Raw genomic sequence first — 27,775 nt, forward strand, 5'->3', positions numbered from 1 at the left:
ACACCGCCTCTGTTTTTGCACCAGGAACGTCCCAAAATCACAGCTGGCGAGACAAAGGAAGAAATCCTCCCACTCCCATGCTTCACAGGATGTTGCAGGCCTCAGACAGATGGAGATGACCCGCTCGATCATGAGCAGGGACAAAAGGTTGCCGACATCGACTTCAAAATCGTAGGGGAAGGAGTAGCTCCCCTGGCGAACGAGCAACACCGGCCAGTCGACACACAACAGCGATGCATCATGTGAACACTGTCCAGCCACCGGCTCAGAAAAGGTCAACATTCCACTCTGCGTTTCCCCCAGATTCTTACGTCGGCTGTCGACCTGTGCGATCAAGGAAGCCACCACATGCCTATAATCCTTGGCAAGCCAACAATTGCCACATTGGAACTATGAGTGATCCAAATTGTCCCGAAACAAACCATAGTACATACAACTCCTACAGCGCTGGAACCGTTCATTTACCTCTACATACAAAGAGGGCAACATTGGAAAACTCATCTGGGACTAACTTTGTTAGCTTCATGGCTAATGTTAGAGGTTTAGCTAGGTTCGCGTCTCTTTAACCTCTTATGGCTAGGGGGCAGTATTTTCACGGCTGGATAAAAAACGTACCCGATTTAATCTGGTTACTAATCCTACCCAGTAACTAGAATATGCATATACTTATTATATATGGATAGAAAACACCCTAAAGTTTCTAAAACTGTTTGAATGGTGTCTGTGTGTATAACAGAACTCAAATGGCAGGTCAAAACCTGAGAGATTCCTTTACAGGAAGTGGCCTGTCTGACCATTTCTGGAACTTCTTTGCCATCTCTATCTTTTACAAAGGATCTCTGCTCTAACGTGACACTTCCTACGTCGTCCATAGGCGCTCAGAGCCCGGGAAAAAACAGAATGTCGTCCTCCCAGCCCCAGGCTGAAACACATTATCGCCTTTCTCAAGTGGCCGATCAAGGGACTGTGGGCTTAGGCGCGTGACCTGGCCGCCCCCGTCTTTGTGATTTTTTCCTCTGTTTGCCGAAAAGGAGATTCCCGGTCGGAATATTATCGCTTTTCTACGAGAACAATGGCATAAAAATTGATTTTAAACAGCGGTTGACATGCTTCGAAGTACGGTAATGGAATATTTAGAATTTTTTTGTCACGAATTGCGCCATGCGCACGACCCTTCTTTACCATTCGGATAGTGTCTGGGACGCACAAACAAAACGTCGCTATTCGGATATAACGATGGATTATTTTGGACCAACCCAACATTTGTTATTGAAGTGGCAGTCCTGGGAGTGCATTCTGACGAAGACAACAAAAGGTAATCAAACTTTTATAATAGTAAATCTGATATTGGTGAGTGCTAAACTTGCCGGGTGTCTAAATAGCTAGGCCGTGATGCCTGGGCTATGTACTTAGAATATTGCAAAATGTGCTTTCACCAAAAAGCTATTTTAAAATCGGACATATCGAGTGCATAGAGGAGTTCTGTATCTATAATTCTTAAAATAATTGTTATGCTTTTTGTGAACGTTTATCGTGAGTAATTTAGTAAATTGTTAGCAAATTCCTCCGGAAGTTTGCGGGGGGTATGCTAGTTCTGAACGTCACATGCTAATGTAAAAAGATGTTTTTCTATATAAATATGAACTTGATTGAACAAAACATGCATGTATTGTATAACATAATGTCCTAGGTGTGTCATCTGATGAAGATCAAAGGTTAGTGCTGCATTTAGCTGTCTTCTGGGTTTTTGTGACATTATATGCTAGCTTGAAAAATGGGTGTCTGATTATTTCTGGCTTGGTACTCTGCTGACATAATCTAATGTTTTGCTTTCGCTGTAAAGCCTTTTTGAAATCGGACAGTGTGGTTAGATAAAGGAGAGTCTTGTCTTTAAAATGCTGTGAAATAGTCATATGTTTGAAAAATTTCAGTTTTTATATTTTTGAGGAATTTGTAATTCGCGCCACGCCTATCATTGGATATTGGAGCAGCTAGCGGAACGTCTAGATGTAAGAGGTTAAAGCAGTCTTTAACCTGTCAGTTAAGCAGGATTCCGGCGGCCCTACCTGTTAAAAACAAACTAAAACCTGGTTGTTTTAGTTAAAATAACAAACCGAGTGGTTGCTGTTTAGTGTTGTCAGAGACCCGCTGTTGGGAAGCATAGGAGTCAACATGGACAAGAAATTGAGCTCAGGTGCATCCTGTTTCCTTGATATGTTTAAAAAAATTATAATAATTAGAGTCCACCTATGGTGAAGTGAATTGACTGGACATGATTTGGAAAGACGCACATCTCTATATAAAGGTCGTACAGTTGACAGTGCACGTCAGAGCAAAAACCAAGCCACGAGGTCGAAGGAATTGTCCGTAGAGCTCCGAGACTGGATTGTGTCAAGGCACAGGGGGAAGGGTACAAAATGTCTGCAGTTTTGAAGGTCCCCAAGAACACAGTGGCCTCCATCAATCTTAAATGGAAGAAGTTTGGAACCACCACCAAGACTCTTCCTAGAGCTGGCCACCTGGCCAAACTGAGCGATCAGGGTAGAAGGAACTTCGTTAGGGATGGAAGAACCTTCCAGAAGGACAACAATCTCTGCAGCACTCCACCAATCATGCGTGTTATTGTAGAGTGGCCAGACGGAAGCCACTCCTCAGTAAAAGGCACGACAGCCCAGTTGGAGTTTGCCAAAAGGCACCTAAAGGACTCTCGGACCATGAGAAACAAGATTCTCTGGTCTGATGAAACCAAGATTTAACTCTTTGGCCGGAATGCCAAGTGTCACGTCTGGAGAAAACTTGGCCCCATCCCTACGGTGGTGGCAGCATCATGCTGTAGGGATGTTATTCAGCAGCAGGGACTGGGAGACTAGTCAAGATCGAGGGGAAGATGAACGGAGCAAAGTACAGAGATATCCTTAATGAAAACCTGCTCCAGAACACTCAGGACATCAGACTGGGGTGAAGGTTCACCTTCCAACAGGACAAAGAACCAAAGCACACAGCCAAGACAAGGCAGGAGTGGCTTCGGGACAAGTCTCTGAATGTCCTTGAGTGGCTCAGCCATATCCCTGACTTGAACCCGATCGAACATCTCTGGAGAGACCTGAAAAAAGCTGTGCAGCGATGTTCCCCATCCAATCTGACAGCGCTTGAGAGGATCTGCAGAGAAGAATGGGAGAAACAGGGTTAATGGTCTGAACACTTATGTAAATGTGGGGAAGAACGGCGCCGGAAGGGTGGCTGCCTTTTTACGGGCTCCTAACAAAATGTGCTATTTTGTTTGTTTTTCGCATTGTTTAACTTATTTTGTACATGATGTTGCTGCTACCGTCTATTATGGCCGAAAAGAGCTTCTGGACAGCAGAACAGCAATTACCCACCTTGAACTGGACAAAGATTTGTTCTTTAATGAGTCCAACGCTTAGGATATAGCGCTTTCACAAGACAAGGCCCAAATCCCTGTCATTCGCGAGAAGTAAAGGAGAAAACGGGGGCGTAGGTCGGGGTGCTTTGTGAGAATTCGGAGGCGAGTGTGTAAACCAACATGAGTACTATTGGCTAACGTGCAATCATTGGAAAATAAACTTGACAATCTACGATTAAGACTATCCTATCAAAGGGACATTAAAAACTAATATCTTATGTTTCAGAGTTGTGGTTGAAAGAAGACGCAGGTAATATAGAGCATGCTGGGTTTTCCGTGCATCGGCAGGACAGAGCAGCTACGTCTGTAAAGACAAGGGGCGTGGCTTGTGTCAATGACAGCTGGAGCGCAATGTCTAATATTAAAGAAGTATTTAATATAAGGTAGAGTAGCTCATGATAAGCTGTAGACCACACCATTTACCAAGAAAGTTCTCATCTATGCTGACAATAAGACCGCACTCAATGAACTGTATAAGGCTATACGCAAACAAGAATATGCTCATCCAGAAGCTGCGCTCCTAGTGCCCGGGGACTTTAATGCAGGGAAACTTAAATTCGTTTTACCTAATTTCTACAAACATGTCACATCTGCAACCAGAGAGAGAGAAAACATAAATAAATAAAAACTCTAGATCACCTGTACTGCTGCTACTCGCTGTTTATTATCTATGCATAGTCACTTTACTCCTACCTACATGTACAAATTACCTCAACTAACCTGTACCCCCCACACATTCACTCTAACGGTAATCCCTGTATAGAGCCTCGTTATTGCGTGTTACTTTTTATTTTATACTTAGTTGATTTTGTAAATATTTTCTTAACTCTATATCTTGAACTTCATTGTTGGTTAAGGGCTTGTAAGTAATGATTTCACCTGTTGTATTCGGCGCTAGTGACAAATACAATTTTATTTGAAATGGAATATTTCAGTAATTTTTTTTATACATTTGCTGACTTCTATTAAAATCTGTTTTTGCTTTAAAATTATGGGGTAGTGTGTGTCGATTGATGAGGAAAACTAACAATTTAATACAATTTGGAATAAGGCTGTAAACGTAACAGAATGTGGAAAAAGTCAAGGGGTCTGAATACTTTCCAAATGCACTGTATGAGAGGCCTGTGTTTACCACAGTCCTTATTTTCAGCATTTATCCAAAACCCCTAAAAAAAAAAAAAAAAGTATTTCCCCATAGGCTTTGACCAACGAGCCATGGCGGAGTTGGGGTCTGTTTCACCATTTTAACTTTGTTACGCATTTAAATAGTTGAATGATTAATAACACATTTAGGCGACAACTAAACCAGACATCGTTTTTCCATTGGGATTTGGTTGTGCTTTTAGATGGTTGAAAGCATAGTGATGACACATTGGAAATTCAACAAACTTATTGTTGTCTTTTTTAGTGGGTTGTAATCTCAATGATCAACGTCACAACCAAATATTACCCAATTGTCCATGTTGAAATTACATGGTGTGCCCAATGGGCTACTACTACCACTTTTAGGGGCCAATACAAATCATTTCTTAAGTTCTTAAGTTCTTGACCTCAGCTGAATCTGGTAAGAATGCTGTGGCTGTTGAACAAGTTGAGGAGACTAAATTACTTGGCATTACCTTAGATTGTAAACTGTCATGGTCAAAACATATAGATTCAATGGTTCAAATGATGGGGAGAGAGGTCGGTCCGTAATAAAGAGATGCTGTGCTTTTTTGACACCACACTCCAAAAAGAAAGTCGTACAGGCTCTAGTTCTGTCTCATTTTGATTATTGTCTAGTCATGTGGTCGAGTGCTGCAACTAAAGCCCTAGTTAAGCTGCAGCTGGCCTAGAACAGAGTGGCATGTCTTGCTTTCCATTGTAATCAGAGGGTTAATATAAATACTATGCATGCCAGTCTCTCTTGGCTAAGAGTTGAGGAGAGACTGACTGCATCACTTCTTTCTATAAGAAACATTAATGTGTTGAAAATCCCAAATTGTTTGCATAGTCAACTGAAACACAGCTCTGACACACACACTTATTCCACCAGACATGCCACCAGGGGTCTTTCCACAGTCCCCAAATCCAGAACAAATTCAAGAAAACGTACAGTATTATATAGAGCCCTTATTGCATGGAACGTCCTTCCATTTCACTCAAACAGCAAACCTGGTTTCAAAAATCAGATAAAGCAACACCTCGCGGCACAACGCCTTTCCCCTATTTGACCTAGATAGATTGTGTGCATGTATTAATATGGAGGCTACGTGTGCCTTTTTTAAATTGATGTAGTTCTGTCCTTGAGCTGTTCTAGTCTATTAATGTTCTGTATTATGTCATGTTCCATGTGGAACTCAGGAAAACTAGATAAATCTTTCGCGACAGCTAATGGGGATCCTAATAAAATATCAAATTCACCATTGGGCGTTTGTACCCTGGTGCTAATGTGTCTCTTTCTCCTCACTAAATAAATGATATCAATGGATGAACGGACAATAAAGTTGATAATTGTACACGTGACTTCATTCAGTTAATTGAAATTCAATCATGAAGAGGGTGAAATATTTTGTGGTTAAATAAAGAAGGCTCAAACATGAGGTTGCCCATGCATTTACCCCATTGGTTTAATCATTAGCTGCTAGATCACAAACTCTTAACATGATCTTGTTACTAGTTAGCACCATATTGATGACTTTAATACTGAATGAGTACAGCAGAAACACTGCCGTACAGGTTGGCAGGTCTGACTTATAGTTACCATGAGATGATTCTGTCCAGGCTCCTTCAGCCTGCCCCTTGGTGGTGGGCTCTTCGTCCTGATGGTTGGAAGGCAAGGCATAACCAGTGGCGACCAGCATCTCAGCCACATTGCCCTGGGGGTCGCTGGCCTCGTCGATCATGGCCACCAGCGCCATACCCTCCCGCTCGCCCAGGATCTCTACCCGCAGGAATCGGTTGCACACCATCCGCCTGAGCATCAGCACAGTCTCCTCTGACCAGGCCTCTGCTGTGGGACGCACTCCTATAAGGGGAGGGGTGGGATTGTGTGTGTAACAAGCAATCATTTTTATTTGATGAGTTTATAAGTGATCAGGTTAACACCACCACTATCCCTAAAACACAATTTAATGCACTAGAGATTCCTTTGAGTTTGAGACGAAAAGGAATCAAACGGCATGAAATGGCAATACATTTCTTTATTGCTATAACTTTGTTATTGACACCTTGGACAAATGGAATGACACATGAATAGACATTGCCAGAAAAGCAGAAATTCCAGATGAATCAATACATTGACTTGAACACGTAATAGGTCATACCTGCCAGGGCACAAGGGATGGCCTGCATTGGCAGGGCCAGGAGTTCAGAGCTGATGGAACGCAGGCGACTCAGCTCAACCTCCTCTGAGTTGCCAAAGTCAATGTAGCCTACACACACCTTCTCTTCAGAGGAGTAGGCCAGCACTTTGGCCCTGTACCACTGGTTGTCCTCTGGGAAGGTACACACAGAGAGAGATCACTATCAACCGCGATGAGATCATTGGCTGGCAAAGCTCCTCAACCAGGTCAAGATTAAGGATCAAAGGAGAGAGTTCATCATGTGTCCTTTTTCTGACCGTGTATGTGCCCTGAGTGAATGTGAGTATTCTAGCCTGACACAGAATTAGAGAGAGAGTGTCCTTACCATAGAATAGGGAGCAGCACACTGTGCCAGGGGCAGGTCTGAAGTTTTGGCTGGCTGGGACCTGAGAGCAGTGGTCCCTCAGTTTCAGATGCAGATCCTGGATCACACCTGCACAGACATACAACAGTCAGCACCAATGATGCAAGAGACTAAATCACCTCCACAGAGTTACATTCAATTCACTAGGGCACATTCAAGCAAAACATTTTAAACGTTTTTTTTTATCAGTACCTCCTAGGGTTGCAAATAGGGACGCACATTATATCGGAATCGGACGATAATAGCTAAAAATGCCAAAATCGGTGTCGGCCCGATGTCTAGTTTAACGGCGATTTTAAAAACCGATGTAAAAGCTCCCGTGCATACCTATATGACGAAGGTACATGATGTAATGACGCCACGTAAAATGTTGCACTACACGTGCAACACAGCATTCCAAACCTAGCCCACAATGTCTGCTGTGTGGCTCGAGCAGTCAAGAAGTCGAGCAGTCATTTGAAAGAGTAAGACAATTTCAGCGAGACAACTCAAAAGGCGAAATCCATTCACTTCTATGGGCTACGTGGGACACAGCCAGTGAAATATCAGGGCGGCAAATTCAAAAACAACAAAATGTCATAATTCAACTTTCTCAAACATACAACTATTTTACACCATTTTAAAGATGCACTTCTCCTTGATGTAACCACATTGTCCGATTTCAAAAAGGCTTTACAGCGAAAGCAAAACATTAGATTATGTTAGGAGAGTACAGAGACAAATAATCACAGCCATTTTCCAAGCAAGGACATGTGTCAATAAAACCCAAAACACAGCTAAATGAAGCTCTAACCTTTGACGATCTACATCAGATGACACTCCTAGGACATTATGTTACACAATACATGTATGTTTTGTTCGATAAAGTTTTATTTTGAAGGCTAACCGCAAAAGTTCAATATTGTGGCTAGCTTTACAGAAACTTGGCAGATATTTTCTATGGGAAGTTAAGCCCTGGAATATGGGGAATTTTGCTTAAATTCATTAAAAGAAAAGTTCTAACAGCGAACCTTTTTTTGAGGGATACACATTACAATTCTAGGTCTTGTGGCATTATTTGTTTAAACAATATTTCTGTATTCCAAACAGTTTGAAGGGTCCGTGTGTACTTAAAGAACAATCTCTGGCGAGCACATGGAGGGCTGTGCGGCCCCCCAAAGAAATGCCACCCCACACCATGACTGACCCACCGCCAAACCGGTCATGCTGGAGGATGTTGCAGGCAGCAGAACGTTCTCCACGGCGTCTCCAGACTCTGTCACGTCTGTCACATGTGCTCAGTGTGAACCTGCTTTCATCTGTGAAGAGCACAGGGCGCCAGTGGCGAATTTGCCAATCTTGGTGTTCTCTGGCAAATGCCAAACGTCCTGCACGGTGTTGGGCTGTAAGCACAACCCCCACCTGTGGACGTCGGGCCCTCATACCACCCTCATGGAGTCTGTTTCTGACCGTTTGAGCTGACACATGCACATTTGTGGCCTGCTGGAGGTCATTTTGCAGGGCTCTGGCAGTGCTCCTCCTGCTCCTCCTTGCACAAAGGCGGAGGTAGCGGTCCTGCTGCTGGGTTGTTGCCCTCCTACGGCCTCCTCCACGTCTCCTGATGTACTGGCCTGTCTCCTGGTAGCGCCTCCATGCTCTGGACACTACGCTGACAGACACAGCAAACCTTGCCACAGCTCGCATTGATGTGCAATCCTGGATGAGCTGCACTACCTGAGCCACTTGTGTGGGTTGTAGACTCCGTCTCATGCTACCACTAGAGTGAAAGCACCGCCAGCATTCAAAAGTGACCAAAACATCTGCCAGGAACCATAGGAACTGAGAAGTGGTCTGTGGTCCCCACCTGCAGAACCACTCCTTTATTGGGGGTGTCTTGCTAATTGCCTATAATTTCCACCTGTTGTCTATTCCATTTGCACAACAGCATGTGAAATGTATTGTCAATCAGTGTTGCTTCCTTGATTTCACAGAAGTGTGATTGACTTGGAGTTACATTGTGTTGTTTAAGTGTTCCCTTTATTTTGTTGAGCAGTGTATTTAAAAAAAAAAGCATTGTATTTGGCACAAATCATTGACTAAAACCTAAACTACTTGTTGTCTTACCAATTGTCTTACCAGCTGTTGTCTTAGCTAGCTCTCCGAATCAACACCTGTGATTGCTTTATGCCTCGCTTTATGGCTCTCAAATGTCAATATGCCTTGTATAACGTTGTTTAGGATAGTTATCATTGTTTTAGTTTACTGCGGAGCCCCTAGTCCCACTCAACATGCCTCAGATGCCTCCTTTGTCCTACCTCCCACACATGCGGTGACGTCACCCAGCATAACTAGCGCTTCCAGAGATGCAGCCTCTTATCACTCAGTGCCTGGGTTTTCCTCCACTGTACCCGCACCCAACCATACCTGTCTGTACATTATGCCCTGAATCTATTCTACCACGCCCAGAAATCTGCTCCTTTTATTATGTCCCCAACGCACAAAACGACCAGTTTTGATAGTCTTTAGCCATACCCTCATCCTACTCCTCCTCTATTCCTCGGGTGATGTGGAGGTTAACCCAGGCAGTCTCATTTGTTGACTTCTGTAACCGAAAAAACCTTGGTTTCATGCATGTTAAAATCAGAAGCCTCCTCCCTAAGTTTATTTTACTCACTGCTTTAGCACACTTTGCCAACCCTGATGTCCTTGCCGTGTCTGAATCCTGGCTTAGGAAGGCCACCAAAAATTCTGAGATTTCCATACCCAACTACAACATTTTCCATCAAGATAGAACTGCCAAAGGGGGAGGAGTTGCAATCTACTCCAGAGATAGCCTGCAAAGATCTGTCATACTTTCCAGGTCTATGCCCAAACAGTTCGAGCTTCTAATTTTAAAAATGAATCTCCCCAGAAACAAGTCTCTCACTGTTGCCACCTGTTATAGACGCCCCTCAGCTCCCAGCTGTGCCCTGGACACTATATGTGAATTGATTGCCCCCCATCTATCTCCAGAGTTCGTTCTGTTAGGTGACCTAAACTGGGATATGCTGAACACCCCGGCAGTCCTACAATCTAAGCTAGATGCACACAATCTCACACAAATTATCAAGGAACCCAAATCAAAGTTTGTCACAGGCGCCCACAATACAACATGTGTAGACCTTACAGTGAAATGCTTAATTACAGGTTCTAACCAATAGTGCAAAAAAGGTATTAGGTGAACAAAAGGTAGGTAAAGAAATAAAAACAGTAAAAAAAGACAGGCTATTTACAGTAGCGAGGCTACAACAGTAGTGAGGCTACATAATGCAAATAGTCCGGGCAGCCATTTGAGAGTCTGTGGAGTCTTATGGCTTGGGGGTAAAAACTGTTGAGAAGCCTTTTTGTCCTAGACTTGGCACTACGGTACCGCTTGCCATGCGGTAGTAGAGAGATCAGGCTATGACTGGGGTGGCTGGGGTCTTTGACAATTTTTAGGGCCTTCCTCTGACACCGCCTGGTGTAGAGGTCCTGGATTGCAGGCAGCTTAGCCCCAGTGATGTACTGGGCCGTACACACTACCCTCTGTAGTGCCTTGCGTTCGGAGGCCGAGCAATTGCCGCACCAGGCAGTGATGCAACCAGTCAGGATGCTCTCGATGTTGCAGCTGTAGAACCTTTTGAGGATCTCAGGACCCATGCCAAATCTTTTTAGTTTCCTGTGGGGGAATAGGCTTTGTCGTGCCCTCTTCACGACTGTCTTGGTGTGTTTGGACCATTTTAGTTTGTTGTTGATGTGGACACCAAGGAACTTGAAGCTCTCAACCTGCTCCACTATAGGCCCGTCGATGAGAATGGGGGTGTGCTCGGTCCTCCTTTTCCTGTAGTCCACAATCATCTTCTTAGTCTTGGTCACGTTGAGGGACAAGTTGTTATTCTGGTACCACCCGGCCAGGTCTCTGACCTCCTCCCTATAGGCTGTCTCGTCGTTGTCGGTGATCAGGCCTACCACTGTTGTGTCGTCTGCAAACTTAATGATGGTGTTGGAGTCGTGCCTGGCCATGCAGTTGTGGGTGAACAGGGAGTACAGGAGGGGACTGAGCACGCACCCCTGGAGAGCTCCAGTGTTGAGGATCAGCGTGGCAGATGTGCTGCTATGTACCCTCACCACCTAGGGGCAGCCCGTCAGGAAGTCCAGGATCCAGTTGCAGAGGGAGGTATTTAGTCCCAGGATCCTTAGCTTAGTGATGAGCTTTGAGGGTACTATGGTGTTGAACGCTGAGCTGTAATCGAGAATTTCAATAAGCATCTCTATGGCTGGCCATGCGTTCCTCCTGGCTACCCCAACCAACAGCTCCGCACCCCCCGCAGCTACTTGCCCAAGCCTCCCCAGCTTCTCCTTCATCCAAATAGCAGATGTTCTGAAAGAGCTGCAAAACCTGGACCCGTACAAATCAGCTGGGCTAGACATTCTGGACCCTCTCTTTCCAAAATGATCCGCCGCTATTGTTGCAACCCCCATTTCCCGTCTGTTCAACCTCTCTTTCGTATCGTCCGAGATCCCTAAGGATTGGAAAGCTGCCGCGGTCATCCCCCTCTTCAAAAGGGGGTGACACTCTAGACCCAAACTGTTGTAGACCTATACCCATCCTGCCCTGCCTTGCTAAAGTCTTCGAAAGCCAAGTTAACAAACAGATCACTGACCATTTCGAATTCCCCCGTACCTTCTCCGCTGTGCATCCGGTTTCCGAGCTGGTCACGGATGCACCTAAACCACGCTCAAGGTACTAAACGATATCATAACCGCCATCGATAAAAGACAATACTGTGCAGCCGTCTTCATCGACCTGACCAAGGCTTGACTCTGTCAATCACCGTATTCTTATCGGCAGACTCAATAGCCTTGGTTTCTCAAATGACTGCCACTCCTGGTTCACCAACTACTTCTCAGATCGAGTTCAGTGTGTCAAATCGGAGGGCCTGTTGTCCGGACCTCTGGCAGTCTCCATGGGGGTAGCACAGGTTTCAATTATCGGGCCGAATTATAGATAGATATAAACCATGTCGCTCTTGCTGCAGGTGATTCTCTGATCCACCTCTACGCAGACTACGCAGACGACACCTTTCTGTATACCTCTGGCCCTTCTTTGGACACTTAACTTCTTGGTGAAAGGGGGCAGTATTCGGATATTCAGATGAATAACGTGCCCAAATTAAACTGCCTGCTACTCAGGCCCAGAAGGTAGGATATGCATATTATTAGTAGATTTGGATAGAAAACACTGAAGTTTCTAAAACTGTTTGAATGTCTGTGTATAACAGAACTCATATGGCAGGCAAAAACCTGAGAAAAAAATCCAACCATGAAATGGTTTGTAGTTTTTCAGGTGATTGCCTATCCAAACTACAGTGTCTGTGGGGTCATTTTGCACTTCCTAAGGCTTCCACTAGATGTCAACAGTCTTTAGAACTTTGTTTCATGCTTCTACTGTTACCGGGGAGAGAATAAGTGCTGACTCAAGTGGACTGCCTGAGGCAAATGAGTTGTTTACTGCGCGTCACGCAGGCGCGCCACTCCTTTTTCCTCTGTAATGAATATGCTATTGTCCGGTTGGAATATTATCGAATATTTATGATAAAGACCCTAAGGATTTATTGTAAACATTGTTTGACATGTTTCTACGAACGGTAATGGAACTTTTTGATTTTGTCTCGGGTTTTGTGCTCGCGCATTATGCCGTTGGAAATAGAACAAAAACGGAGGTATTTGGACATAAATATGGAGTTTATCGAACAAAACTAACATTTCTTGTGGAAGTGGGAGTCCTGGGAGTGCATTCCGACGAAGATCAGCAAAGGTAAGTGAAGATTTATAATACTATTTCTGAGTTTTGTTGATTCCAGAACTTGACGGGTAACTGTATAGCTTGCTTTGATGGCTGAGCTCTGTACTCAGAATATTGAACAATGTGCTTTCGCCGTAAAGCTATTTTGAAATCTGACACAGCGGTTGCATTAAGGAGAAGTGTATCTATAATTCTTTCAATAACTGTTGTAAATTTTATCAATGTTGATGATGAGTATTTTGTAAATTGATGTGCTCATTCACTGGAAGTTTAGGGAGGAAAAACATTTTCTGAACATCACGCGCCAATGTAAAATGGGCTTTTTGGATATAAATATTAACTTTATCGAACAAAACATACATGTATTGTGTAACATTGAGTCCTGGGAGTGTCATCTGATGAAGATCGTCAAAGGTTAATGATTAATTTTAGCTGTATTTCTGGTTTTTGTGACGCCTCTCCTTGCTTGGAAAATGGCTGTGTGGATTTTCTTGTCTCGGCGCTGTCCTAACAATCTAATGTTATGCTTTCGCCGTAAAGCCTTTTTGAAATCAGACAATGTGGTTGGATTAACGAGAAGTGTATCTTTAAAATGGGATATAGTAGTTGTATGTTTGAGAAATTTGATTTGAGATTTTTGTTGTTTTGAATTTGCCGCCCTGCTATTTCACTGGCTGTTGAATAGTGACGCTAGCGTCCCACATGTCCCAGAGAGGTTAACTAACCTCCAAACGATCTTCAATGCCATACAACACTCCCTCCGTGGCCTCCAACTGCTCTTAAACTCTAGTAAAACAAAATGCATACTTTTCAACCGTTCGCTGCTCCAATCCAAAATTAAATCTAGAATCGGCTTCCTATTTCGCAAAAAAAGCCTCCTTCACTCACGCCGCCATACATACCCTCGTAAAACTGACTATCCTACCGATCTTCGACTTCGGCGATGTCATTTACAAAATAGCTTCAAACACTCTACTCGGCAAACTGGATGCAGTCTACCACAATGCCATCCGTTTTGTCACCAATGCCCCATATACTACCCACCACCGCGACACGTATGCTCTCGTCCGCTGGCTCTCGCTACATATTCATCGCCAGACCCACTGGCTCCAGGTCATCTATAAGTCTATGCTAGGTAAAGCTTCGCCTTACCTCAGCACACTGGTCACGATAACAACACCCACCCATAGCACACGTTCCAGCAGGTACAGTGGGGAGAACAAGTATTTGATACACTTGCGATTTTGTATGTTTTCCTACTTACAAAGCATGTAGAGGTCTGTAATTTTTATCATAGGTACACTTCAACTGTGAGAGACGGAATCGAAAACAAAAATCCAGAAAATCACATTGTATGATTTTTAAGTAATTAATTTGCATTTTATTGCATTACATAAGTATTTGATACATCAGAAAAGCAGAACTTAATATTGGGTATAGAAACCTTTGTTTGCAATTACAGAGATCATACATTTCCTGTAGTTCTTGACCAGGTTTGCACACACTGCAGCAGGGATTTTGGCCCACTCCTCCATACAGACCTTCTCCAGATCCTTCAGGTTTCGGGGCTGTCGCTGGGCAATACGGACTTTCAGCTCCCTCCAAAGATTTTCTATTGGGTTCAGGTCTGGAGGCTGGCTAGGCCACTCCAGGACCTTGAGATACTTCTTACGGAGCCACTCCTTAGTTGCCCTGGCTGTGTGTTTCGGGTCGTTGTCATGCTGGAAGACCCAGCCACGACCCATCTTCAATGCTCTTACTGAGGGAAGGAGGTTGTTGGCCAAGATCTCGCGATACATGGCCCCGTCCATCCTCCCCTCAATACGGTGCAGTCGTCCTGTCCTCTGCAGAAAAGCATCCCCAAAGAATGTTTCCACCTCCATGCTTCACGGTTGGGATGGTGTTCTTGGGGTTGTACTCATCCTTCTTCTTCCTCCAAACACGGCGAGTGGAGTTTAGACCAAAAAGCTATTTTTGTCTCAGACCACATGACCTTCTCCCATTACTCCTCTGGATCATCCAGATGGTCATTGGCAAACTTCAGACGGGCCTGGACATGCGCTGGCATGAGCAGGGGGACCTTGCGTGCGCTGCAGGATTTTAATCCATGATGGCGTAGTGTGTTACTAATGGTTTTCTTTGAGACTGTGGTCCCAGCTCTCTTCAGGTCATTGACCAGGTCCTGCCGTGTAGTGCTGGGCTGATCCCTCACCTTCCTCATGATCATTGATGCCCCACGAGGTGAGATCTTGCATGGAGCCCCAGACTGAGGGTGATTGACCGTCATCTTGAACTTCTTCCATTTTCTTATAATTGCGCCAACAGTTGTTGCCTTCTCACCAAGCTGCTTGCCTATTGTCCTGTAGCCCATCCCAGCCTTGTGCAGGTCTACAATTTTATCCCTGATGTCCTTAGACAGCTCTCTGGTCTTGGCCATTGTGGAGAGGTTGGAGTCTGTTTGATTTAGTGTGTGGACAGGTGTCTTTTATACAGGTAACGAGTTCAAACAGGTGCAGTTAATACAGGTAATGAGTGGAGAACAGGAGGGCTTCTTAACCTGTTGGGGGTAGGGGGCAGTATTTACACGGCCGGATTAAAAAACGTACCCGATTTAATCTGGTTATTACTACTGCCCAGAAACTAGAATATGCATATAATTATTGGCTTTGGATAGAAAACACCCTAAAGTTTCTAAAACTGTTTGAATGGTGTCTGTGAGTATAACAGAACTCATATGGCAGGCAAAAACCTGAGAAGATTCCTTACAGGAAGTGCCCTCTCTGACAAGATCTTGTTCTTCTTGTCTCTGTTTATTGAAGACTGAGGATCTTTGCTGTAACTTGACACTTCCTACGGCTCCCATAGGCTCTCAGAAGGCGGGAAAAAGCTGAATGATGTAATTCCAGCAACTGGCTGAAAAACATTCGCACTTTTGGCAAGTGCTCTATCAGAGGACAATGGGCTGAGGCGCGTGCACGAGTCGACCCCATGTTTTTATTTTCTTTCGTCTTTGAACCTAAAACACAGATTCCTGGTCGGAATATTATCGCTTTTTTACGAGAAAAATGGCATAAAATTGATTTTAAACAGCGGTTGACATGCTTCGAAGTACGGTAATGGAATATTTAGATTTTTTGTCACGAAATGCGTCGTGCACGTCACCCTTCTTTACCATTCGGATAGTGTCTTGAACGCACGAACAAAACAGAGGATATTTGAACATAACTATGGATTATTTTGAACCAAACCAACATTTGTTATTGAAGTAGAAGTCCTGGGAGTGCATTCTGACGAAGACAGCAAAGGTAATAACATTTTTCTTATAGTAAATCTGATTTTGGTGAGTGCTAAACTTGGTGGGTGTCTAAATAGCTAACCCTGTGATGCCGGGCTATCTACTGAGAATATTGCAAAATGTGCTTTCACCGAAAAGCTATTTTAAAATCGGACATATCGAGTGCATAGAGGAGTTCTGTATCTATAATTCTTAAAATAATTATGTTTTTTGTGAACGTTTATCATGAGTAATTTAGTAAATTCACCGGAAGTTTGCGGGGGGTATGCTAGTTCTGAACGTCACATGCTAATGTAAAAAGCTGTTTTTTGATATAAATATGAACTTGATTGAACAAAACATGCATGTATTGTATAACATAATGTCCTAGGGTTGTCATCTGATGAAGATCAAAGGTTAGTGCTGCATTTAGCTGTGGTTTGGGTTTATGTGACATTATATGCTAGCTTGAAAAATGGGTGTCTGATTATTTCTGGCTGGGTACTCTGCTGACATAATCTAATGTTTTGCTTTCGTTGTAAAGCCTTTTTGAAATCGGGCAGTGTGGTTAGATTAACGAGAGTCTTGTCTTTAAAATGGTGTAAAATAGTCATATATTTGAGAAATTGAAGTAATAGCATTTCTAAGGTATTTGAATAACGCGCCACGGGATTCAACTGGCTGTTGAGTAGGTGGGACGATTTCGTCCCGCCGACCGTAGAGAGGTTAAAGAAAAAGTAACAAGTCTGTGAGAGGCGGAATTCTTACTGGTTGGTAAGTGATCAAATACGTATGTCATGCAATAAAATGCAAATGAATTACTTAAAAATCATACAATGTGATTTTCTGGATTTTTGTTTTAGATTCCGTCTCTCACAGTTTAAGTGTACCTATGATAAAAATTACAGACCTCTACATGCTTTATAAGTAGGAAAACCTGCCAAATCGGCAGTGTATCAAATACTTGTTCTCCCCACTGTATATCTCACTGGTCATCCCCAAAGCCAACACCTCCTTTGGCTGCCTTTCCTTCCAGTTCTGTGCTGCCAATGACTGGAACGAATTGCAAAAACTGCTGAAGCTGGAGACATATTTCCCTCAATAAATTTAAACATCAGCTATCTGAGCAGCTAACCGATCGCTGCAGCTGTGCATAGTCCATCTGTAAATAGCCCACCCAAATCTACCTACCTCATCCTCATATTTTTATTTACTTTTCTGCTCTTTTGCACACCAGAATTTCTACTTGAACATCATCTGCTCGTCTATCACTCCAGTGTTAATTTGCTAAATTGTAATTACGCCACTACTATGGCCTATTTATTGCCTTAATTAACTCCTCATGCCATTTGCACACACTGTATATTGACTATTTTTTGCCCTATTGTGTTATTGACTGTACGCTTGTTTATTCCATGTATATCTCTGTGTTGCGGTTTGTGTCACACTGCTTTGCTTTCTTGGCCAGGTCGCAGTTGTAAATGAGAACTTGTTCTCAACTAGCCTACCTGGTTAAATAAAGGAGAAATAAAATGTAAAAAAATAAAAAATTGTAATAAATGGTGTGGAAATTGGTTGGTGACTAAACTGCTTGGAGTAACCATGGATTGTAAATTGTCATTGTCAAAACATGCTGATACAACAGTAGTTAAGATGGGGAGAAGTCTGTCCATAATAAAGCACTGCTCTGCCTTAACAGCACTATCAACAAGGCAGGTCCTACAGGCTCTAGTTTTGTCCCACCTGGACTACTGTTCAGTCGTGTGGTCAGGTGCCACAAAGAGGGACCTCAGAAAATTACAATTGGCTCAGAACAGGGCAGCTGGCCCTTGGATGTACACGGAGAGCCAACACGTAAATCTCTCATGGCTCACTACTTGTTTTTGTAAGTGTTGACATGCTGAATGCACCAAGGTGTCTGTTTAAACTACTAGCACACAGCTCGGACACCCACGCATACCCCACAAGAAATGCCACCAGAGGTCTCTTCACAGTCCCCAACTCCAGAACAGACTATGGGAGGTACACAGTACTGCATAGAGCCATGAATACATGCAACTCTATTCCACATCAGGTAACTGACGCAGCAGTAGAATCAGATTTCTTTTAATAACTAGATACATTTACACATTATGGAACAGCGGGGACTGAAGAGACACAGGAACACACACAAATGATAATACATGCACTCTACACACGTACACATTTTGGATTCCAAATATGTGGTAGTAGAGTAGTGGTCTGAGGGAACACACTTCATGTGTTATGAAATGTAATGTCAAGTAATATCTTAAATTGAAAACTGCCTTATTGTTGCTGGACCCCAGGAAGAGGAGCTGTTGCCATGGTAACAGCTAATGAGGATCCTTAATAAACACAAATAAAGAAATTAAGCAAAAGTGTATAGATGGGTTGTTACTAGGTTGTACTCACTGGCGTTGTCCAGTTTCTGACAGATGATGTCATAAGGTGACTGCAGGTGCGTCACCATGGCAGCGAAGGCGTCTCCCAGTCCCTGGGTCAGAGGGTCAGGTGGCTGTGCCTCCATGTTCTCGTTCTTACCCCGAGACTGGCGGCGGAAGTTTTCCAGGGACGCACTCACCAGGGAGTCTGGAGGAGAGGGGAGCAGAGGGGGACCAGCTACTAAATATTCTTACAAACTGGAATAAACCTTTACCTTTTAAACTCAAAAAGAAACGTCCTCTCACTGTCAACTGCGTTTCTTTTCAGCAAATTAACATGTGTAAATATTTGTATGAACATAACAAGATTCAACAACTGACATAAACTGAACAAGTTCCACAGACATGTGACTAACAGATATTGAATAATGTGTCCAAGAACAAAGGGGGGATTGAGAGCCGGGCTCTTCGCTGGTCATGGCAGAGCACTGACATCCCTGTCTTGCTGGAAATCATGCACAGAACGAGCAGTATGGCTGGTGGCATTGTCATGCTGGAGGGTCATGTCAGCATGAGCCTGCAGAAGGGTACCACATGAGGGAGGAGGATGTCTTCCCTGTAACGCACAGTGTTGAGATTACCTGCAACGACAACAAACTCAGTCCGATGATGCTGTGACACACTGCCCCAGACCATGACGGACCCTCCACATCGATCCCGCTCCCGAGTACAGGCCTCGGTGCAACGCTCATTCCTTCGACGATAAACGCGAATACGACCATCAACCCTGGTGAGACAAAACAGCGACTCGTCAGTGAAGAGCACATTTTGCCAGTCCTGTCTGGTCCAGCGACGGTGGGTTTGTGCCCATAGGCGCCGTTGTTGCCGGTGATGTCTGGTGAGGACCTGCCTTACAACAGGCCTACAAGCCCTCAGTCCAGCCTCTCTCAGCCTATTGCGGACAGTCTGAGCACTGATGGAGGGATTGTGCGTTCCTGGTGTAACTCGGGCAGTTGTTGCCATCCTGTACCTGTCCCGCAGGTGTGATGTTCGGATGTACCGATCCTGTGCAGGTGTTGTCACACGTGGTCTGCCACTGCGAGGATGATCAGCTGTCCGTCCTGTCTCCCTGTAGCGCCATCTTAGGCGTCTCATAATACGGACATTGCAATTTATTGCCCTGACCACATCTGCAGTCCTCATGCCTCCTTGCAGCATGCCTAAGGCACGTTCACCCAGATGAGCAGGGACCCTGGGAATATTTATTTTGTTGTTTTTCCAGAGTCAGTAGAAGGGCCTCTTTAGTGTCCTAAGTTTTCATAACTGTGACCTGTAAGGTGTTAAGTGTCTTAACGACCGTTCCACAGGTGCATGTTCGTTAATTGTTTATGGTTCATTGAACAAGCATGGGAAACAGTGTTTAAACCCTTTACAATGATCTGTGAATTTATTGGGTTTTTACAAATTATTTTTGAAAGACAGGGTCCTGAAAAGGGGACGTTTCTTTTTTTTGCTGAGTTAAGTATAAGACAACACATTTCAGCAGGAATTGTAATCAGAATCCAATTATTATTATGGAACTTGGAAAAACTGTTGCAAAATGGTGACAAAATAAAATTGACACTGCTCACCAACGTCCTGTTCCGCGCGCTTCTTATTGACGTCCTCCCTCACAGCGTAACCTTGGTCCATGAGGAAGGTGCTCAGCTGTTTTCCTGTCAGAGAAAGATATGGTGTTTACATGGCAGACATGAAGACAGACAACGTGAAAAGCACTTCAATAGTCATACAAAGGACATTTTAAAAAGGGGAGTATGGTTACTATATTATGGTGTTAAAGTCAGTTAAGCACTCAGTGATACAAACATGAGAAAAAAATAGAACGATGCAAAGATGAATGCAAAGACATCCATATAGTTCAAAGCGAGACAAATTACGCTGTATACGGCGAGCTGTACTCCAATGGGAGCGCCCAAAAAGATGCTCAAGGTTCCTAAACCTAATCATGCTTATGTTTATTATGGAGAATTAAATGTGGTGATTCATTCTTTCACCTTCTATTATTTACTGTAGCCAACTGACCATAGCCTTCCTGTGATACAGTACCGATAGGAGTCAGCAGGATGTCCACTGCGTAGGTGCGGTCATTCTCCTGTGTGTCCACCACAGTGAGTGTCAGGCTCTTTCCAGCCACCAGCTGTCTCACAGCCATGCAACATACCCCCATCCAGCTGTCAGTCACCGGTGTTATCCCGGCGACACTGCACTCCAAAGCCTGCAAGAGAAAGGTTGTGGTAAATGAACAAGAATAAATGCGCATTTCAAATAAAATAGGGCAGTAAATATTTGGGCCTTGAATGTTACTCCTAGGAAAGAGATGAATTTGGACTAGGAAAATTAACTTCAGTGCACACAATTTAACTTGACTGAAACGTGCCTTCGGAAAGTATTCAGACCCATTGACTTTTACCACATTGTTACGTTACAGCCTTATTCTAAAATGTATTTGAAAAAAATCCCTAAATCTACACACAATAACATATATCGATGAAGCAAAAACATATTTTTTCGTAAATGTATTAAAAATAAAACAAATAACACATTTACATAAGTATTCACACCCTTTACTCAGTACTTTGTCGAAGTACCATTGGCAGCGATTACAGCCTCGAGTCTTCTTGGGTATGACGCTACAAGCTTGGCACACCTGTATTTGGGGAGCTTCTCCCATTCTTCTCTGCAGAACCTCTCAAGCTCTGTCAGGTTGGATGGGGAGAGTCGCTGCACAGCTATTTTAAGGTCTCTCCAGAGATGTTGGGTTCACGTCAGGGCTCTGGCTGGGCCACTCAAGGACATTCAGAGACATGTCCCGAAGCCACTCCTGCGTTGTCTTGGCTGTGTGCTTAGGGTCATTGTCCTGTTGGAAGGTGAACCCTAACCCCAGTCTGATAACCTGCTCAGGACTTCAAAGGTTCTCTCTGTACATCGCTCCTTTCATCTTTGCCTTGATCCTGACTAGTCTCTCATTTCATGCTGCTAAAATACATCCCCACAGCATGACGCAGCCACCACCATGCTTCACCGTAGGGATGGGGTCAGGTTTCCTACAGATGTGACACTTGGCACTGAGGCCAAAGAGTTCAATCTTGGGTTCATCAGACCAGAGAATCTTGTTTGTCATTGTCTAAGAGTCCTTTAGGTGCCTTTTGGCAAACCCCCACCGGACTGTCACATGATTTTTACTAAGGAGTGGCTTCCGTCTGGCCACTCTACCATGAAGGCCTGATTGGTGGAGTGTTGCAGAGATGGGAGAACCTTCAGAAGGACAGCCATCTCCACAGAGGGACTCTGTCAGAGTGACCATTGGGTTCTTGGTCACCTCCCTGACCAAGGCCCTTCTTCCCCAATTGCTCAGTTTGGCCAGGCGGCCAGCTCTAGGAAGAGTCTTGGTGGTTCAAAAGTTATTTCATTTAACATTTTTTTACATTTTTTTTTTTTTACATTTTAGTCATTTAGCAGACGCTCTTATCGACTTACAGTAGTGAATACATACATACATTTCATACTTCATTTTCATTTTGTACTGGCCCCCCGTGGGAATCGAACCCACAACCCTGGCGTTGCACACACCATGCTGGCGTTGCAAACACCATGCTCTACCAACTGAGCCACAGGGAAGGCCTGTGGCTTAACCTCTTGACGGTCGCCTAGGATAGGGGGCGCTACAGCGATTTTTGAAAAAGATTCGTGCCCATTTTAAACGGCCTCCTACTCAAACTCAGAAGCTAGGATATGCATATAATTAATACTTGTGGATAGAAAACACCCTAAAACTGTTTGAATGGTGTCTGAGTATAACAGAACTCATGGCAGTCAAAACCCCGAGACAGATCGTAACAGGATGTGGAATTCTGAATTGCGGACTCAACTTCATCACTTTCCCTATAAAATCACACTGTGAGCTATGGTTCATTGAGCACTTCCTATTGCTTCCACTAGATGTCCCCAGTCTTTACAAAGTGGTTTGAGCCTTCTACTGTGAACTGACAGAATGAGAGTCTGTGGAAAGTGGTCACATAAAGGTTTGGGGGGAAAAAAACAGAAACAATAACACCATTATGACGCCAGCGCCCCTGGCTACCCTCCCCTTTCGAAACGTTTAGAAAGACAATGCAACCGACCCCTTGAATCTTATTGGAGCTCTGGTTGAAAAAGGCCCTAAAGATTTATGTTATACAACGTTTGACATGTTTGAACGAACTTAAATAAAAAAAAATGCATTTTGTTGAGAGAGAAGTCCACGGAGCCCGTCCAGAGGTTAAGAACGGAGGCCACTGTGTGCTTGGGGACGTTCAATGCTGCAGTAATGTTTTGGTACCCTTCCCCAGATCTGTGTCTCAACACAATCCTGTCTCGGAGCTCTACGGACAATCCGTTCAACCTCATTTCTTGTTTTTTTGCTCTGACATGCACTGTCAACTGTGGGACCTCATATAGACAGGTGTGTGCCTTTCCAAATCATGCCTAATCACATGAATTTACCAGAGGTGGACTCCAATCAAGTTGTAGAAACATCTCAAGGATGATCAATGAAAACAGGATGCACCTAAGCTCAATTTCGAGTCTCAGAGCAAAGGGTCTGAATACTTACGTAAATAAATATTTTTATTTATTTATACATTTTCAAAAATGTCTAAAACCCTGTTTTCGCTTGGTCATTATGGAGTATTGTGTGCAGATTGCTGAGGAAATTGTTTTATTTAATACATTTTTAGAATAAGGCCTTTACAAAACGGAAAAAGTCAAGGGGTCTGAATACTTTCCGAAGGCACCGTATACAAAAGTATGTGGACACCTTCAAATTACTGGATTCGGCTAAGTGTATAAAATTGAGCACACAGCAATGCAATCGCCATAGACAAACATTGGCAGTAGAACGGCCTTACTGAAGAACTCAGTGACTTTCAAAGTGGCACCGTCATAGGATGCCACATTTCCAACAAGTCAGTTTGTCAAATTTCAGCCCTGCTAGAGCTACCCCCGTCAACTGTAAGTGCTGTTATTGTGAAGTGGAAATGTCTAGGAGCAACAACGGCTCAGCCGTGAAGTGGTAGGCCACACAAGCTCCCAGAACGGGACAGCCGTGTGCTGAAGCACATAGCTAGTAAAAAACGTCTGTCCTCGGTTGCAACACTCACTACAGAGTTCCAAACTGCCTCTGGAAGCAACATCAGCACAAGAACTGTTCGTCTAGAGCTTCATGAAATGGGTTTCCATGGCCGAGCAGCCACACATAAGCCTAAGATCACCATGCGCAATGCCAAGTTTCGGCTGGAGTGGTGTAAAGCTCGCCGCCATTGGACTCTGGAGCAGTGGAAGTGCGTTCTCTGGAGTGATGAATCACACTTACCCATCTGACAGTCCGACGGACGAATCTGGGTTTGGTGGAAGCCAGGAGAACTCTACTTCTAAAAGAACTGAGGTGAATTTTCACGATGAACTCACACATGGTGGAATAGGTTCAATGCTGGTAGCGAGCGGCTTGATCCGATCCAGTGTCACGTCTTCTTCGTTTCCAAAGTCAATGTAGAGAACGTTAGCATTTCCATCATCTGCAGCTACAGACTGGACAACACCTCTGTACCAGTTCTTGAGAGGGCGATAAGCAAAGGATTAGATAGAGGCTTTAAAAATCCATACTAAGTAATATTTTTACGACTGCATTTTTTCAATTTTCCTAAGTGGCGTTCTTCATCACCTGATCCAAGGAGTATTTGACGGCACAGACCTCTCCGGTGTCGGGCTTGTAGTCTGTCCCTAGCGAGTCGCCGTTGGTCTTCTGCAGTTCCACAGTAATGGCTCTCAGAGCCTCAACCAGCTCTGGCCTTTGGACGTGAATGAAAAACCTACCAGGGCTATGCAGCTCCACCACAGACACCTTAAGCCACAGACAACCAGGAAGAGAGAAGACTTCAGAGTACACAAACACAATGAGACTCAACATACTACATTGATAATGTTGGCCTATGTACCTACAGGACAATCGTCATTGTGTGGGTGGAACATTGAGGTATGTTGGATTAGTTTGTACACCTGTGGATTGTTCTAACATCAGACATCACCATAGCATATTTTCTAAACATGCGTAAAAAATAAGTCATTAATTCTGCCTCTTGAATTCTCTCAACGGTGACATTTTAGGTCAGACTTTTTCCCGGACCTAAACATGACCTCAGGAGGACATTAAAGGAGCTGGCCAGATCACAAACCTGAATTTCCATTCCTTTAGTGATGTCATTCTTACGGAGGTCCCGCAGGTACACTCGCTGGGAGCAAGTCACATCACCATTGTTCACCTGCAAACACCAGGTTACAGATCTCAAAATAATGTTCTCCTCAGTTGACTGGTCACATGTTCTAATAAATTCCATTCAGTTGCCTGTCAAATATATAGTCAACCTTGCACAAATCACTATTTCTTTTAAGTAGAAGAAAAAAAGAAAAAGGGGGGGGGGAGAAATTAATTAAAAACTTAGTTCACATGTACATTTGCTTGATTTACAAAACACACAAGAACAAGAAGAACTGTGTAATTTCACATGTGGTAAAAATAGCGATTGAAAAAAAGAAAACCGAACATTTTGCTCCACATTGTAAAGTGCAAAGGTGCCAATATATTTGACCTCAACTGTACAAGTACAGGAACTACAAAGTGAAAGGTTCAACAATTTGTGAGGGGTAGGAATGGGCGGATTTCTCCATTGACTTCTCCGGCTGTTGTATTGGTAAGCTCAATGTTGAAAAATGTCTCAGTTCTTGGAGCAAAAACGTTGTGCTATCCAGGAGTACGAGTACAGGACATCAATATGCTTTTTCCAAACATTTTAAACAAGCATCAGGAAAGTCTATCATAGTTCATGTGGAATTCAATGACATTATGAAGTGCAGCTCAGAACACCTGAAGATGGATTTCAAAGAACTGATTGGGTCACTGCTTGACACCAGCAAAACCCCCATAATATCTGGCCCTATACCATCCCTAAATTGTGGCATTGAACATTTCAGCAGACTTTTAACCCTCCATAACTGTCTACGAGACATGCAGATGGGTGTGGGTGTAACATTTGACAATTTTGAAACCTTCTGGAAACACAGCTCTTTTTGGTTCCCGGATCATTTCACAGCATTTTAAGACTGCAGAGACAATGACTTATCAATGACCCAAGGCCAGCTCAGTTGAGCCCTACCATTGTGTCGCTGAGTCGTCATAACGCTTCAGCAAATGTACATTATCCTAGGGGCGTTGGAAGACACAATGTAAGTAACCTAAATGTGTCCCTCTTACTGCCCTGAATGCCTCTGCTGATCCCACAGCTATTGTACGCAGTAATCCTGTACCCATGAACAACAGTTATACCGTTAGCACTGAGGCGGTGTGCCCTAGTAGGAAGTGAGGTGCGTGCAGCTCACCCTGCACTAACAAATAACATGAGCATGTCTACTTCTGCTAAGCTTCCCAGTAAAGCAATGAAAACAAGCAACCATCCCAGAAAAGCACTAAAAATAGCCCATATTAACCTCCATGGGCAAGGTGGGACGTTTGTGGCATCGCGTGGCGCGAAATACAAATACCTAAAAAATGCTATAACTTCAATTTCTCAAACATATGACTATTTTACACCATTTTAAAGACGAGACTCTCGTTAATCTAACCACATTGTCCGATTTCAAAAAGGCTTTACAGCGAAAGCAAAACATTAGATTATGTCAGGAGAGTACCCAGCCAGAAATAAACACAGCCATTTTCAAAGCAAGCATATATGTCACAAAAACCCAAACCACAGCTAAATGCAGCACTAACCTTTGATGATCTTCATCAGATGACAACCCTAGGACATTATGTTATACAATACATGCATGTTTTATTCAATCAAGTTCATATTTATATCAAAAAACAGCTTTTTACATTAGCATGTGATGTTCAGAACTAGCATTCCCACCCAAAACTTCTGGTGAATTTACTAAATTACTCATAAACGTTGACAAAATACATAAATTATTTTAAGAATTTATGCAATCGCTATGTCCGATTTTAAAATAGCTTTTCGGCGAAAGCACATTTTGCAATATTCTGAGTACATAGCTCGGCCATCACAGGCTAGCTAATTTGACACCCACCAAGTTTGGGGCTCACTAAACTCAGAATTACTATTAGAAAAATTGGATTACCTTTGCTGTTCTTCGTCAGAATGCATTCCCAGGACTTCTACTTCAGATGTTTTTGTTCCAAATAATCCAGTTAAATCCAAATACCTCCGTTTTGTTCGTGCGTTCAGGTCACTATCCAAAGGGTAACGCGCGAGCGCATTTCCTGACAAGAAAATTCAAAATGTTCCATTACTGTACTTAGAAGCATGTCAAACGCTGTTTAAAATACATTTTTATGCTATTTTTCTCGTAAAATAGCAATAATATTCCAACCCGACAACGTTGTATTCATTCAAAGAGGAAAAGAAAAAATGGCAAGGTCTCGTGAACACGCATCTCCAGTCTCTCTGTCACCAGGCAGTCCACTGACAAACTGTGCTGCTGTTATCTGCCCAGAGACAGGAGACACCTCAATCTGGTTTCTGAAGGCTTTAGAGAGCCAATGGAAGACTTAGAAAGTGTCACGTAACAGCTCAGATAATGTAATTTCAATAGAGATGCAACCGAAGGACTACAAATGGTCAGACAGGCCACTTCCTGTATGGAATTTTCTCAGGTTTTTGCCTGCCATATGAGTTCTGCTATACTCAGACACCATTCAAACAAGAGTCCCACCTTGCCCTGCGAGGTTAACGGGATTTTATCCTCTACAGGTTAAACCAAATTGAACATGTTTCATCATTTATTTGAGGCTAAATTGATTTTATTGATGTATTATATTAAGTTAAATTAAGTGTTCATTCAGTATTGTTGTAATTGTCATTATTACAAATAAAAAATAAAAATAAATAAAAATTAAAAAAAACGGCCGATTAATCTGTAGCGGCCTTTTTTGGTCCTCCAATAATCGGTATCGGCGTTGAAAAATCTAAATCGGTCGACCTCTAATCCCATCAGCTTTCTATTGGCTAGGCCTACTATATTTATTAATCAACTTTCCTAATATTAAGCACATT

At 43.4% G+C, this 27,775-nt stretch overlaps 1 protein-coding gene across 5 annotated transcripts in view; it reads right to left on the reverse strand.

Moving 5' to 3' along the window:
- The window catches only part of tdrd1 (tudor domain containing 1), a 99,398-nt gene that overhangs the window by 45,267 nt on the left and 26,356 nt on the right, over positions 1-27,775 (reverse strand). For 4 of the 5 annotated variants that reach the window (XM_014157066.3, XM_014157068.3, XM_014157067.3 and 1 more), the window contains 9 exons: positions 24,881-24,967; positions 24,370-24,549; positions 24,117-24,260; positions 20,694-20,886; positions 20,243-20,326; positions 18,643-18,819; positions 7,094-7,201; positions 6,730-6,900; positions 6,168-6,431 (listed from right to left, as the gene is read on the reverse strand). In XM_014157066.3, the coding sequence (XP_014012541.3) occupies positions 6,168-6,431; positions 6,730-6,900; positions 7,094-7,201; positions 18,643-18,819; positions 20,243-20,326; positions 20,694-20,886; positions 24,117-24,260; positions 24,370-24,549; positions 24,881-24,967 (1,408 nt within the window). The remainder of the gene's footprint in view (positions 1-6,167; positions 6,432-6,729; positions 6,901-7,093; positions 7,202-18,642; positions 18,820-20,242; positions 20,327-20,693; positions 20,887-24,116; positions 24,261-24,369; positions 24,550-24,880; positions 24,968-27,775) is intronic. The other variant, XM_014157065.3, reaches the window with a different exon arrangement.

Source organism: Salmo salar, chromosome 19 (assembly GCF_965601325.2).
Source record: "Salmo salar chromosome 19, fSalSal1, whole genome shotgun sequence".
Taxonomy (NCBI): domain Eukaryota; kingdom Metazoa; phylum Chordata; class Actinopteri; order Salmoniformes; family Salmonidae; genus Salmo; species Salmo salar.